Here is a 14,922-nt window from a genome sequence, read left to right as displayed (position 1 = left end):
CCTTGCGAGGTTACAGGGCCCATTCTGAATAGTGAGTACTTTTACTTTTGATACTTTAATTAAATTTGTTTCTGAGAATACTTCAAGTACTTTTACTTAAAATAATTTGCCTCTCCCCGTTCACTACAGTTCATATATTTTCCGAATTAAGGTCCCATGAGGTCCACCGTGAGGGGAAGGATTTTGCCTCTCTATACCGTGTGTTACAAAGTGACGCACGTTTGTCACGGAAGTAAAGGCTGGACTACAATAGAGCTCTTTGGAGCAGTTTGTAAACAGTGTTTCTGTTGGAGATGGTAGGTCCCTTTTAGTTGGACTTTGGGCTTTTTCACTTTGTAAACCTATAACATGAACAAAAAGATATATAACGCAATACAAGGAAAGGGGAAAAAGCACAATATGAGCATGTTAACTCATGCAGGACGTGTGATGAGTATTTTTACGCACAGTACACCTGTATGGATGCATCTGCCTTTGTTGTTTCTTTTGTTCAGGGTTTTCATCAAATATGTCACCCATCAGAGTCAACAGGGATGATCTAGCAAGTATTGTATAATCACCAGCGGCTTTATTTTACAGATTCCAATATCAATACAAAGACATAAAATCAAAAAACAAACAATGCATTATTTAGGCTAGATTAAGGCAACATACTTGAGTTCCAAGTAGCAGAAGAGGGATTATGCAGTTCACGAAGCAGAATACCACAGTGAAAAAAAGATATTTGCCTATAGATAAAGCACCACCATGTGACAAACCAAAGGCTGACTCTCATGGAAATGTCCAGAAGCTATTCACATGGGTTCTGGATGACTATCAGCAGATAGTCGTTCTCTGCAGAGACATAAAAGAAGACAAATGTAGTAAAAACAGTAGAGCCTCTTCTAGGTTACAGCTGTTGGCTGAAATAATATTAAGTTTAAGTAATCTAACTATTACACACTAACCTGGTGCAACCAAGATCTCATGTTTCTTGGTGCGAATGCGGAGGAAGGTGAGGTCATTTTGAGGGTCAATGTCCCTCACTGTGCTCCTGGCCATCATTGTGAGGTTGCGAAGAAGTCTTACATACTGGACCGTCGTGTGGTGATCTAAAGTTGTTCTGATGGGAATGCCTGAAAAGATCAAACGTTTAGTCTGACAATTCTGTAAACCTTACGTCCATGATAAAATTGCTGTGCTGGAGATATAGCGTTATGACTTTTGGCTTACCTTCTGCATTGACGAGAATTGTTCCAATCACACCTTTATGGGCTTCGATCCTCTTAAGTGTTTCTTCAACTTCTTCCTGCAGGACAGAAGGAAGAAGAAATGATATGTACGTTTCGCAGAGTCTTCTAGTTAAACTGTAGTTAATAAACAGCAACTTTAAGAAAGCTTAATTTTATTTCAGTTAGCAAGGTTAGGGTATAAGTTAGCTAACGTTAAATTAGTTGATACAATTCGGTGTATCCAGTTATCTAACGTTAATATAAACATGAATAAGTTGATCAATAAATTTAAGAAAACGCTTCCAAAACTAATCCATGCACTAAACTCTAGTTAACTTACACGCTTGGTTCCTGCCATTTTGTCTGTGAACGGCGGACAAAACTGCCTTTTCTCCGCGTCTCTCTGTTGCCAGGAGCAACGGAAGACACGATGTATATTGACATAATTCAATATACAAAGATACAGGTGAACAACACTAGCACATATAGCTAGATCATAAATAGTGTATGTAAAAAATTTTATGGAGATAATGTGAGAATATCAAGGACACATTACAAAAAAATAAATAAAACAAGACAAATCAAATTATATTCCGTAAGAGGGAAAAAAGCTTAACGGAAAAACGTCAGACGCAAACGGAAGTGTGGAGCGTAGCCGTCGTTGTGTTGAGGTGGTCTTGAGCTGTTGTCTTTATTGCAAAAATGCCGGAGTTAGCGGTGGCAAATGTGGTCGTTCACCCGCTGGTGTTGCTCAGCGTGGTTGATCATTTTAACAGGTCAGTAAGTTCAATGTTTGTATTCAGTCCTGATGTCAATTTGGGAGTTAAAATGTCCAGAAGCGTTACGTTGCTGCTAAGCTAATGTTAGCCCTGCTGAGTCAGAGCCCCGCTGCAAATGAATGCAGAGATGACAAAGCTAGTTAGCTAGCTCCGTGAAATCACTTTCGGTCGTCACCTAGCCAGTGTTGGAAAACAATATTTGTCAAACCGTTAAACGAATCAATTACACACTAGCTAGGTTTGAATAGTAGTTGAACTTGCTATAACGTACCCACTAATGGTATCATCTCGTCATTCATTTAATTAGCGATGGATAACTTGACGATTTGTGCATTAGCTTAGCTTAGTTACAGTAGCATTTATGAGTCATTGCGTTGACTTCTGACAAAACTATGGTAAACTAACAAGATTTTTTTTACACAATTCAATTTACAGGATAGGAAAGGTTGGCAATCAGAAACGAGTGGTTGGTGTCCTTCTGGGATCATGGCATAAAAAAGTTCTTGACGTCTCAAATAGTTTTGCAGGTGAGTGACAATGTGACAGCGTTTGGAGAGCTTCAGAGAAACATGTTCAATGAAGAACATTAATGTCCTTTGTGATCCTTTACTTCTTGTAATGCAACTCAATTGTATCTTTCATTTAACCCTCCCTGCTTGCTAAATACTCACATATTTAAAACTGTGTGCACCTTAGTTTGTAAGGTAGGCTTTCTGTTATAAATGTGTATTTCAGAGTTTTTAAGAACTTAGAAAGCTTTCTCCACAGCCACACAAAACATTACCCAACTGTTTTCATATGCTGAGTAGTAAGTAGTGTACTTACCTTAAAACAGTGGATGGCCCCTTAAGATATTTGAATATGCATTAAACAGCATTTTACTGTAAACTCCTAACTGCTACAGAACTATAGAAAGCAAAATACTAAGAGTCAGCAAATGTAAGTCTGCCACAGACAAATTTAGTCAATTCTTTAATTCATTGTAAACGTTACTTTGCAGTGCCATTTGACGAGGATGACAGGGATGACTCGGTGTGGTTCCTGGATCATGACTACTTGGAGAACATGTATGGCATGTTCAAGAAAGTAAATGGTAAGGCACTGTCTAGGTCTACCAGATTCAGTTATGATTTACATGATGGGGTAACCCTGATTTTATATTTGTCAATAACTGTCTTCCCCTGTTTTCAGCCAGAGAAAGAATAGTCGGATGGTACCACACAGGACCAAAGTTGCATAAGAATGACATTGCCATCAATGAGCTCATCAAGCAGTACTGTACCAACTCGGTATGTAACTGCTCAACCTTTTTTTTTTTTCTGCATAGTTTGCGTGTGTTGAGACATCCCCTTGTTCTACTCATATTCATTCTGATGTTAAATAAGTCACTCATATATTTGTCTTTTATCCTACCAGGTGTTAGTCATTATAGATGTGAAGCCCAAAGATCTTGGCCTACCCACAGAAGCATACATCTCTGTGGAGGAAATACATGATGTAAGTGAATCATAGAATACTAGTTGTTTCCAAAAGTGTTTTGAAGTGAGCATTTATTTAATCATAAATGAGAAAAAAAAACATTTCTAGTTGTGTGAGTTTGGAAACAATTCATGCAGGGCCTGTGAGACACAAGTCTGGAGATTTTAGGTTTTATGACTATTTGTATTTAAAGGTGCGATATGTAATACTGACAGCTAGCGTTTAAAATAGTTACTACAGTCCAAATTCAAAATACTGGAGAAGGTTGTCTCCCCCGGCCCCTGTGACTGCCAGACACACTGCCTTGGCTTAAAGTGACGGCAACAATCACTAAATGCCATTATGATGAATTCAAACTTGCGGTTTCTGTCATAGGTTTGTTACGGTTGTTGGCCATGGCCTGCTTGCCTGGTCCTCCTATAACATTAGCAGCTAGCTTGTGTTAGCATGGCGGCGTTAGCCAAGACCACTTGGGATCACTGGCTGTCTCTATTGTGTTTGCGAGTAACCAACTCAAATACGCTCTCTATCATTCAATGTGAGTACACAAATGTTGAAATGACATAAAATGCCCGTCCCTAGTAGCCGTGATAAATGAGCCGGAAGCTAATGCTTACCTGTTCAGGAGGAAATTGGCCAACTCAGCGTCCTTTTGGGCTCTAAGCTGTGTCCATCTTTCAAATACATCCCCAATATTAACCGGGGTTTAATTACGTCTCTATTCATGCAACTGTTTAGAAACGCAGGTTTCTCAGGTCGGGTATAATCCATCTCTGTTGATCCTGTTTGTTTGTTTGCTGCTTCCATGGTTGTACTACAGCTGTAGTGTGCTGGGTTTGAGTTTTTACAGGTAAATCTGGCAACCCGGCCTGGCTGTTAAAATGGTCAGTTGATACCAACACACAGGCCAAAACATAAACAGACATTCTGTCACAGAACGGACATTTTAAAGGAGAAAATACTGGCTTTAGCATTGTCGCCAGAAAAGATGACGTACTGTGGTAATTTTTGGATTTAATACAGTAAATATATTACATATTGCACCTTTTTTAATGTGTCCACAAGGTAAATTGGGAGGCCTTTTTAAGGGCTGTAGTTTTGTAGTTTGTTTTGAGTATTCCCAGTGAAATGTGACCGCTTGCGCTACAGTGTTATCGGCCAGTCATATCTATTGGTTTCAAACACTGCACTTTTCTTTTTACGGTTTTGTTATACTAGTTAAAAAACCAACTTTGGTTTAGAGTTAGAAGTAGTTTCATTGTTGTGATTTGCTATTTGTAGGACGGTACTCCAACATCCAAGACATTTGAACACGTCACCAGTGAGATTGGAGCGGAGGAAGCCGAGGAAGTGGGTGTGGAGCACCTGCTCAGGTACTTGCTACTCTGTTAACCATGTAATACCACAGTAAATAATTAATACAGTTCAAAGTATAAATATTACAAATTGCTTTATTACTATTATTAAATTACTTTACTATAATCGCCAAAAATGCAAAACGAAGATCAACGAATTATTCAGATTATTCCTTGCAGAATATGTTAAGACATTCATACTCATGTCCACTCGCTTCTCATCTGCTACACACCATATACAGAGATATCAAGGATACCACAGTGGGGACCCTGTCCCAACGAATCACAAATCAGGTTCACGGACTGAAGGGGCTCAACTCAAAGCTGTTGGACATCCGCTCTTACCTGGAGAGAGTGACGGCAGGAAAACTTCCCATCAACCACCAGATCATCTACCAGCTGCAAGATGTCTTCAACTTGCTGCCAGATGTCAATCTACTGGTATGTTGTTTATGTTTTAGGGGCTTTTACTAACCATTGGGGTCTTTTGAATTGTAGTAATTGGAATTTGACTTAATTTAAGTGACATTTTGTTTATTTTGCTCATCCTATGTGACTGGATTTTAACAATGAGCACACTTCGTATGTTATAAATACTGTACAAGTTTGGAATCATTCAGTGAACCAAAGAGATGTGGAGAAGAAAACAAAAAAAATTGAACTGAAAACTGAGCAGCAGGTTCTCATTTTTTCCACTGGAGGGCAAACTTAGTCAGATTAAGTGAGACACACTGCTTCAACTCATTTGTGCTCAAATGTTGACCAGCATGAGCTGTAGTTTCTGAAAAAGACATTTGTCAACTTGGAGCAGTACTATATTTGGGTTTAGGCTTGGGTTGAGGTTTACTATAATACTGTTTTCCAAATAAAGTGTTGTGATGAACTTTAACGTCTACAATTCCATTGTTTTAATTCAGTTATCTAGAGTTGATTAGTCGATAAAATACTCAACAACTAAAATAATTTTCTTTTCACTTTTAACACTTTTTCTTTGTCCAATGGTTTCACCATTACTTTGTAAAATTGCATCGTTGAAGTCAGTTGGCTTCTAATCTCAATTATTATTATTTAGCCACTAGATTCTTATTTATTTAATTTTGTATGAACATGATGTGTGTTGTATTGCTTTCGGTTTTGTGTTGCTAAATGTTATGTTTCTGTCTGCAGGAGTTCACAAAAGCCTTCTACCTTAAGACAAACGACCAGATGCTGGTGGTCTACCTGGCCTCGCTCATACGCTCTGTAGTGGCTCTTCACAACCTGATCAATAACAAGATTTCCAACCGAGACGCAGAAAAGAAGGAAGGACAGGAGAAGGAAGAAGGCAAGAAAGAGAAGAAAGACGACAAAGAGAAAAAAGATGATAAGGACAAAGACAAGGAAGTGAAGGAAAAAGCTGATGTTGCCAAGAAAGATGAGAAGAAGAAAAAATGAGTCTTCTCCCTTTTAGATCTTCTCTCAAATCATGTCATCTCATCTGGATGGTGTTCTACTTTCTGCCCACAGTCACAGTTCTATATGTGGGTCTCAGGCTAAAAGTAGGACTCTATAAGGGGAATGGTGTCATTTGAGATTTGGTCACAAGTGGCACTCATAAAGACTGTTATCATACAAAGATGATGATGTTTGCGTCTTTGGTGTTTTGAACTATGAGAACATGTTAATTCTGTTTTCATGGTTCCTGTGCTCCTGCTGTTGTACAACACCTGGGGTTGCTTTTTTTGTAAGATGGACAAAGTTTTGTTTCCTGTATCACTCATTAAATTGGGATCATATTAAAAATGGGTTGTTTTGCAGTTTTCACTATTCATGTTTTAACTTAAATGACTAGCTAAACTAACTTAACTAAATTAAGGCAGTATGACTCTAACACTAACAAAAATGATATCATACAAACATGACAAATCTACAAAATATAATACCACCTATAAGAGGTTAAACCTTAAGTTAAATTTGCATTTGCTTTATTGGCAGGATATTTAAATACACGTTTGTCAAAGCATGTGCTGGAAGTACACAGTGAGAAGTCTTAATCATTGAAAATATATATATATATATATATATATATAAGATGTAGTTCGGTTTAGTTTTGTGATTCAGTATTGAATAGGCTTAGGTATCTTGGTGTATTTGGGTTACAAGCGTCTATAAAAATCCATGAGTAGGCTGCGATATAACCACAGTGTAGTGCTTTAGTAAGGGGAGTCAAAACTGTCATCAGTTATCTTTTTATAACTGCGTCATCTGCAGCTTCTTTAAACTGTTAGCAGTAGCGTCGCTGTCACGGTTACCAAAACACTCACGTAGTATTTGTGACCAATAGCGCATTTTAAACTCTGGTTGCGTCGGACAAATCAGATTAAAGGGAAAGTAAACTGGATTCTGACGTAAAGGGATTATACCCCGGCAAAGAAGCATATAGCATGTGCTGCTCGCGCACGCTCGTTGTCAGCAGCATTCGGTGAAGAGGAGAGCAGCTCGTGCCACCACCAGTCAACAAACCCTCCTCCCTCTCGCTCTCTATCTACCCCTCTCTCACTCAGCACCTGAGCATGACTTTTCAGATATTTCACTGCGACTGAACAGGACCCGCCGCCGGCAACATGGCTTCGTATCTGCAGGTGAGGCTGTAAACTGTTTGCCGCTGGCTTGTTTCGGGGGATTTGTTAACTGGTTCACTTGTCAGGGTGTGGTTGTGCTCCGTGCACTGTAGGCCTGTTTTTTCACAAACTGCAGGTGGCCCGAGCTCCCCAATCAATATTTGAGTGTGTCAGTTGTGCTACACTAAATGAGCGTTTGATGTCCGTTAACGCTCAAATATCAGTGGTGTGTGTGTGTGTGTGTGTGCGGGAATAAACCATGGCTGTGTATAAACAGGTGGCTGAGAGGCTCGGCGTTGCCAGGGGCGCAAGGAATGGCTTCACTTTGATTCACTTTCTCCACAGCGCTGTGGAGATCGGTCTGGCGATGCGAGACTACTGTCATGACGCGTCTTTGGTGCACTTTTCTGTGAGTACTCTATACCGTTTTTTGGCGAGTTGAAAAGGTGGGCTGCTTCGTGTTTCAGATCGCTGATGATGAGAAAGGCCACGATCTGGACCTTTTCTGTGTCCCCAGACATTATGAGAACGATTTGGACAAGGTGATCATCCCCCATGGGCTTATCATGGACAGGTAAACCAATCACCACCAGCAACAGGCCCAGACACATTTGTTTGACAAATCACAGTACCCACATCCTGAAGTGCATTTAAATGTGGATTTGTGAGGCAGGTGTTAAATGTCCAGTGCAGTGAAATGCATTGTAAGCAATTATGTTTAAGTGCTCATGTAAAGCATCTCCACCTTAAAAACAACCATGAAACTGGACTGTATTTACCATTGCATCGGTTTTCTGTCTCTCCCTGCCTTTACTATTTTGTGTGTCCTACTTCTCTGACACAGGACAGAGCGCCTGGCTCGAGACATAATCCGGGACATGGGGGGACACCACATTGTAGCTCTGTGTGTGCTAAAAGGAGGATACAAGTTCTTCGCAGACCTCCTGGACTACATTAAAGCACTGAACCAGAACAGTGATAAATCAGTCCCCCTGACAGTGGATTTCATTAGGGTGAAGAGCTACTGTGTAAGCTGCCTTTTCTCATTTAATTTCCAGGAAGCACTTGTGCTAATGTGAGGTGTGTGTGTGTGATATGGGCCGACAAATGAGAACAATCTCATTAAATCAGAAATGGGCCACTGCAGTAAACATTATTATTAAAAATGTATAGTAAATGTAGCCTACATCTGTCGTGAGGATTGTTCTAGGGATTCTAGCAAAATAAGACAAGCTTAATCCAAACTGAGACAGATAATACTACATTCATGATATTGTCTCGTCTTTGTGTCCCGCAGAATGACCAGTCAACAAACAATGTCAAAGTCATAGGAGGGGATGAGCTGTCCAATCTCTCAGGCAAGGTTAGTCCACAAGTTTGTCAGGAAGAAATATTTCAATTACACAGTCTTGTATGGCTGTACACTTCATCAAATGTCCTTTTCATTTTTTTTCTGCAGAATGTTTTAATTGTTGAGGTAAGACTTTTCTTTTTTAGTCTGTTTTTTTGGGGCAATATTTTGGTAAAATCAGTTCATGTGAATTTATGTTGTGAATAAATGTATATCAAGGTATTGTAAATTATATTTCAATCTAATACTGGCATACATAAATCCTGCTCACTGATTTGCAGTACTGTTCACAATGATATACATACACTACCGGTCAAAGGTTTGGGGTCACTTACAAATTTCCATTGCACTCTATTATAGACAGAACACCAGCTGATCTGAGTGGGGGGGGCTGATCTTTAATGCAATATCTACAATGCCCATTCTTAGCAACCGTTCATCCCATGTCCCAAAGGCTAATTGTGTTCACTAATCTGATATCATTTTAAAAAACTAATGAGAAAACATTGGAGACCCCTTTTGCAATGATGTAAGCACATCATGTAATCTGAAATCTGCTGCCCTGGGTTAAAAAATTGCAATGATCTCAGCTGGTATTCTGTCTATAATGGAGTGCAATGGAAATTTCCAAGTGACCCCAAACTTTTGACCGGTAGTGTACCTTAGCATAAAAAAAAAATGGATTCATCTCTTTATCGTTGAAAAATCCACGTCATCTCATGATATATAGTACATTGTCATGTCACCCAACCCTTGTTTATGTTTATTGCATTTGTTCATTGTTTTAAAATGGAAGACATCTTTTTAGAGTAAAACCAATTGGAGATAAAATGCCAAAGTCTTTTGTACATGAGTTATTTAAATGTCATATTTTTATGTGTGTTATGTTTATGCCGCCACTTTAATGTGACCACATCCTGTGTCCTGCATTGTAAAAAGGATATTGTGGAGACAGGAAGGACGATGCAGACGTTACTTTCCCTGCTGAGTGAATGCAATCCCAAGATGGTTAAAGTTGTAAGGTAGGCACCATCCAGGAGGATGAATTATAGACCTCCACTGTAACTGTCTGCCATGTCCATAGAGCGAGTGCATATATTAAGGCTCCCAGCTAATGGACGCTCTCCTTCAGGACTGCTTTAGAGATGTAATGTGACGGAGGGAGGGAGCAGCTTAAGAGTTAATCTGCTGCACTAATTTAACTGCACTGTGGAAGTAGAGGCCATTTCTCTGATGTATTCCCGATTACAGGCAATGTGGGTTTTCTCTGATGCTTGCATAAAATATAGTAGGTTTTTTTTTTTTTTAAATCTACTGTATATGGGTAGGGTCATTTGATTTGTATTGTTTTGATGTTGGCCCTATAATCTTGAGATGGTCCAAAACCATTTTTTGCTCCCCGATACCGATTCTGATACCTGAACTTAGACCAACACCGAGTAATGATCCGATATCAGGGTGTCATATTTTATTTTTTAAGTTTTAACAACTGTATACTATTATACCTGTATGTGATATGATTTCTATCTTTGTCGGCCTGGCTCAGGTTAAACTCTTAAACAATGAATGCTACAGAACTTTCTTTTTTTTATCCATTTAGACAGTCAGTTAAAAACGGAAAAAGAACATAAATAAACTACTTTAACAAAGATTTTAATTAGGGCTTTAATATATTGGTATTAGATCGGTGCATCGATACCAGCATTTTAGCCAGTGTCAGAGGCAATGCCGATACTGGTATTGGTATCGGAACATCTCTACTATGATCATTTATCGACGCTGTGTATCTTGCCAAGCTTAACTGAACTATATATTTAAATACAATTCTTAAATAGCCACTTTACCCAACTCACATACACATACAAAAGAAATCTTTTTCCCCACATAATCAGATAGTTTCCTGCGAGATTTTGCGATATGAACCACTGACCTTTCTGCTGCCAACCCAATACAACCAAGCTGAATACTCTCACAGTGAACATGCAAACGCCACACAGAAAGGCTCCAACTTAGAACCTCTCTGTGAGGCGACAGAGTTAACCACACTCAGAAACAATATGCTTCACTTATTCAGAATCATTTGAATCCCTTTTCCTTCTGTGAATTGAACTTTAAGACAGGCGGCCTCTACTCATTGGCTCCACTTGGCCTGTTTGACCAAGGTGTTGTGTGTGTGTGTGTGTGTGTACCAGGCAGTAGGTGCCATCTTTCAGATTTAAAACCTACACTGAAAAGGTTGTGGTAACAATTGCTTTTTCTCTTTGGCATGTTAACATCTCTTTTAGGGATTTTGTTTCAAATATCCTCTGTGTAATTCCAGCCTTCTGGTTAAGAGGACCCCGAGGAGTTCAGGGTACAGACCGGACTGTGAGTGCCTCTTTACTCAATTCACACTAAGACATGTTATCTGTAGTCTATAGTCACGATTCAGACCATCTGTCCAATCTGAGTTTTCTGTTGCACGAAAAAAACACCTTTGAACGTATACATTCCACCAAAACAAGTTCCTTACTGAGGCTATTTTGCAGTGGCGCCAAGATGATTGTGATTGGTTTGAAAGAATAGCCATGAATGAAGTGTAGTAACACATCATGCTCATTTCATGCCAGTCACTCACACGTGTGTCTGGTTCTTTAAAGCAGGGGTTCCCAAAACTTTCAGCCCACGACCACCAAAGTAACAGTGCAAGTGACTCGCAAGTCGTGACCCCCTTGCTATAAACATATATAAACATTGCGCGCAACCGCGCACGCACTATAGGCGTATCCAAACACGAGCATATTGACAACACAAAATAACACAACAGCCATAACATTATTCTACAGTAATTTACTAATTACTTTAATTTGAACTTAACCTAATGAGATGGATGTGCAATATGTTTGGAACACAGCAGGCCCAGTCTTGGTTTAATGTTGGAGACCGCTACTCGGAGATCATCCTCCACATTCAACCGCAATCTGTATTTATTTTTATGGTACGTCAGTGCCGAGAAAGTCTTTTTGCACAAGTAGGTAGTGCCAAACGGCATCGGCACATCCAAAGCCGCCCTGGATAGCTGTGGGTATTCCCTCTCAACTGAAATCCAAAACTCAGCCAGCGTCTTAGAATTAAACGCCTTGTCTTCAAGGCTCGGTCGCTTGACAGTGCAACCGATGCGTCCTCCAGCTCGGATGTCACATGATTTGCCCTCGTTTCAGTGAAGGCTGATCTGTTGAAGTGTTCCAGGAGGGCTTGAAGGTGCGAAGTGATAGGTTTTTTCACTATTTTATTTTAAATTTAGCCACTAGTTTTATCTTGTGTTAAAATCATGGCTAACATATGCCATTTCTAATTGTTTTGAAATTTTTATTTTATTTCTGGAAATCAACTTGCGACCCCCCCCCTCTCTTTGGCTCGCGACCCCCCTGTGGGTCCGACCCCCACTTTGGGAATCACTGCTTTAAAGGGCTGGTGTTATGTAATAAAGCTGTGTTTTCCATGCAAGATTAACAGTAATTTTAGGAAAATGTACTCCAAATATAGCCGAGCCTGACACTTATATATGCCTGAAAACCCCTCTGATTATGTAATGCTTTTAGGTTTGAGTCGAATAATCTCTTTAAGATTGTCCCTCAATGACAGCTGTTACTGTAAGCGTTTTCACTTCCCACTACACAGCACTGACAGCATCGGTCCAACTCTACACAGACATAAATAAAAGAGCAAAATGTATTAGTTCCCTACAGAGCTTCTGATAACAGTAAATGTTTCCGTGTCTGATTTTAGATCAGGCTGATTTCAGATCAGTGAGTCAAAATGAATCAGTTTCACTTAATGCACTTAAAAGAAGTTGTTTGTTTTCTTTATATGACTCACAGTGGTGGTGTTTATATTTTTATTTTAGACATTGGTTTCGAGGTGCCCGATTCCTTTCTGGTGGGCTATGCTTTGGATTACAATGAGTACTTCAGAGATCTCAGTGTAAGTTTGCTGCAGTAAATTACTTAAGATGACAAGTATGAGGATAGACATTTTTTTAAACAATAGCTATGTTCAAATTCCATGCTACATTTTAATGTATGAATTATGTACATACTGATATCATAGATAACAGTTTTTGCAGTTGGCATACAAAATATCAGTGTAGTTTACCGTTTTGTTCAAACAGGAAATGTGACATATGCATGATGTTTGTCAATCAAACGCCACTGCCAAGTAAACAAAGAACATAAAATGTTTTTCTAATATTTAATTCTCCTTTTTTGTTTTCTTTTGAAGCTGTGAATAGTATTTTTTTCTTTCTTTTCCTTAGGATGACTCATGACTCAGTACACATTTTGTCACACGTTAATAGAACTGAACAATCTTTAACGTTATTAATACACTATTATGGCATGTCAAAATGTAAAAATACTTTTGTGGTGGAGAAATGCTAACTATTTATACTTCACTCAGATTTTATTACATTTTTTTCTTTTCTTAAAAGTCTTAGTGCCCTCAATGGTAGTAGCTACAGCCCTGGAATAGCTTAACAAGAAAATCAAATTTCTGGACAATAGAAATGCATGAAAAACATGAATTGACTTGTTTTTCTGGTTTATTTGTATTTGTTTCACAGCACATCTGTATACTGAATGATCAAGCCAAGGAGAAGTACAAAGTGTGAGCAGATCAAGTGATGCCATGCGATGACTGAAATCTATGAAGACGAGGACCACTGTGAAGCCAATCATTAGCTTTGCTGTGTTTTGAATCTTATTTATTTTTCTACATAAAAATGTGACTTGTGGGTTGTAAATACCTTAAATAATATTTAAGTTCTCCCCTATGACGAAGTGGGATCAATTATGTGAATGAATATTCTGGTTTGGTTGGTAAATTTTAATTTATTTATTCACTAATGTGTATAGACATTACATGCAAATTGCAGTATTATCTTAGAGATAGAAATAGAATAACATTGATTTGTTCAAATCGCACGTCTCAGGCTACTGCTTTATGTTCACTGAGCTGTCAGTCAAATTAAAGTAGCCTTCCGTGTGCGTTTCCCTTTTGACTTGTATCCCCTTATTATGCCATAAAGTGACTGACTTGGAATGTACTTTATGATTTATTTCATGTTTACAGCAATACAAACCTAGTTGAAATCTTGTCCAGTTTTTCTCTTATCTGTTGCACTTTTTCAGTTATTCCCGAGGAAGTAATGTTAACATATCATGTTTAATAAATAACGTATCTTATTTAATGTAGGCCAAAAACGTGTGTTTTAGGTAGAAGCCTTAAAGTGGCTGGCAGTAAATGTGCGTGTAAACTTGGCAGAGGGCAGCTGAATTTGCTCGTGTAACTAGGAAAATTATGTAGACGGTTGACTTTATTAGTTTTATTTAGGAACAACATTTTGTAAATTGTGTTAAGGCTTCTGGCGTTACCAGTGACGGCATTGCAGTAATAGCTTAAAAAATGCTAACGAGAGACTTCTGTAATGTCAATACAATAAAAATGGACCTACACAAAGAAGTTTGTTCACTGCTGGCTACACGTTAGCAATCAAATGCAACAAAGGCTGTCCCTTGAAGGGCGTTTTGAGCTAACGATGGCAATCAAACAATCATAGATTGCTAAAACGTTTTTGAAATGATTTCCATCTTATTTTATGGATTTCACAAATTTCAGTATGACACGTTATCCTGTAAACTGTTTAAATCTGAGCATGCGCAACACATCTGCACTCAACTCAAATTGGTTAGTGACACCAACAGTCTATGGTGACACTGGCTGTCACTCCCCGATGTAAGTCAAGTGCAGATTTGAGTTGCGTGTGTGTCACTTTGCGATGAGTGAAGATGTTAGTTGTGCATGCGTCATTTTGCGACAAGTAGCATAAGCTACAAGATGCTAACGAGAGACTTCTGTAATGTCAATACAGTAAAAATGGACCTACTTAATGAACTTCGTTCACTTCTGGCTACAAGTTAGCAATCAAACACAACAAAGGCTGTCTTTTGAATGGCATTTTGAGCTACCGTTAGCAATCAAACAATCATAGATATCTACAACGTTTCTGAAATGATTCACATTGTCTTATTTTTTATTTTTATTGTTTGTAATGAGAAAAGTTTATTTCATGGCTTTCACAAATTCCAGTACGACTGGAATTTGGCGCAC

The 14,922-nt window shown here is 38.8% G+C and overlaps 3 protein-coding genes across 4 annotated transcripts; 2 read left to right on the top strand and 1 right to left on the bottom strand.

Moving 5' to 3' along the window:
* Positions 1-546: 546 nt before the first annotated feature.
* dynlrb2 (dynein light chain roadblock-type 2) lies at positions 547-1,816 on the bottom strand. Its single transcript, XM_032524584.1, has 4 exons — positions 1,552-1,816; positions 1,213-1,288; positions 948-1,115; positions 547-834 (listed from the first exon to the last, which is right to left on the bottom strand). Exons 1-4 carry the CDS (start codon positions 1,567-1,569, stop codon positions 791-793), a joined length of 306 nt encoding a protein of 101 aa, XP_032380475.1. The 5' UTR covers positions 1,570-1,816; the 3' UTR covers positions 547-790.
* psmd7 (proteasome 26S subunit, non-ATPase 7) lies at positions 1,735-6,598 on the top strand. Its single transcript, XM_032524565.1, has 8 exons — positions 1,735-1,987; positions 2,426-2,517; positions 2,991-3,083; positions 3,182-3,279; positions 3,407-3,487; positions 4,751-4,842; positions 5,067-5,265; positions 5,992-6,598. The coding sequence occupies exons 1-8, from the start codon at positions 1,914-1,916 to the stop codon at positions 6,256-6,258; spliced, it is 996 nt and encodes a 331-aa protein (XP_032380456.1). The 5' UTR covers positions 1,735-1,913; the 3' UTR covers positions 6,259-6,598.
* Positions 6,599-7,017: 419 nt separating this feature from the next.
* hprt1l (hypoxanthine phosphoribosyltransferase 1, like) lies at positions 7,018-13,907 on the top strand. 2 transcript variants are annotated; one of them, XM_032524574.1, is made up of 9 exons: positions 7,018-7,445; positions 7,892-7,998; positions 8,269-8,452; positions 8,722-8,787; positions 8,884-8,901; positions 9,715-9,797; positions 11,061-11,142; positions 12,662-12,738; positions 13,376-13,907. In XM_032524574.1, exons 1-9 carry the CDS (start codon positions 7,428-7,430, stop codon positions 13,389-13,391), a joined length of 651 nt encoding a protein of 216 aa, XP_032380465.1. In that variant the 5' UTR covers positions 7,018-7,427; the 3' UTR covers positions 13,392-13,907. The 2 variants fall into 2 exon arrangements, with proteins under 2 accessions (XP_032380465.1, XP_032380466.1); XM_032524575.1 differs by having other exon boundaries at positions 7,022-7,445; positions 11,096-11,142.
* Positions 13,908-14,922: the final 1,015 nt, after the last annotated feature.

Source organism: Etheostoma spectabile, chromosome 8 (genome assembly GCF_008692095.1).
Source record: "Etheostoma spectabile isolate EspeVRDwgs_2016 chromosome 8, UIUC_Espe_1.0, whole genome shotgun sequence".
NCBI lineage: Eukaryota > Metazoa > Chordata > Actinopteri > Perciformes > Percidae > Etheostoma > Etheostoma spectabile.
The sequence above is the reverse complement of the archived record's forward strand: the minus strand, read 5'-3'. Positions and strand labels throughout refer to the sequence as shown.

What these genes read in the sequence shown, in the direction of transcription:
- dynlrb2 (XM_032524584.1), bottom strand. An exon ending in AATTCTCGTCAATGCAGAAG is followed by an intron (nt 1,116 to 1,212) that starts GTAAGCCAAAAG and finishes TGATCTTTTCAG; the next exon opens with GCATTCCCATCAGAACAACT. An exon ending in TGAGATCTTGGTTGCACCAG is followed by an intron (nt 835 to 947) that starts GTTAGTGTGTAA and finishes ATGTCTCTGCAG; the next exon opens with AGAACGACTATCTGCTGATA.
- psmd7 (XM_032524565.1), top strand. Translation starts at nt 1,914, where the DNA reads ATGCCGGAGTTAGCGGTGGCAAATGTGGTCGTTCACCCGCTGGTGTTG. An exon ending in CGTCTCAAATAGTTTTGCAG is followed by an intron (nt 2,518 to 2,990) that starts GTGAGTGACAAT and finishes GTTACTTTGCAG; the next exon opens with TGCCATTTGACGAGGATGAC. An exon ending in CTGTGGAGGAAATACATGAT is followed by an intron (nt 3,488 to 4,750) that starts GTAAGTGAATCA and finishes TGCTATTTGTAG; the next exon opens with GACGGTACTCCAACATCCAA.
- hprt1l (XM_032524574.1), top strand. An exon ending in TTAGGGTGAAGAGCTACTGT is followed by an intron (nt 8,453 to 8,721) that starts GTAAGCTGCCTT and finishes TGTGTCCCGCAG; the next exon opens with AATGACCAGTCAACAAACAA. An exon ending in TTCAGGGTACAGACCGGACT is followed by an intron (nt 11,143 to 12,661) that starts GTGAGTGCCTCT and finishes TTTTTATTTTAG; the next exon opens with ACATTGGTTTCGAGGTGCCC.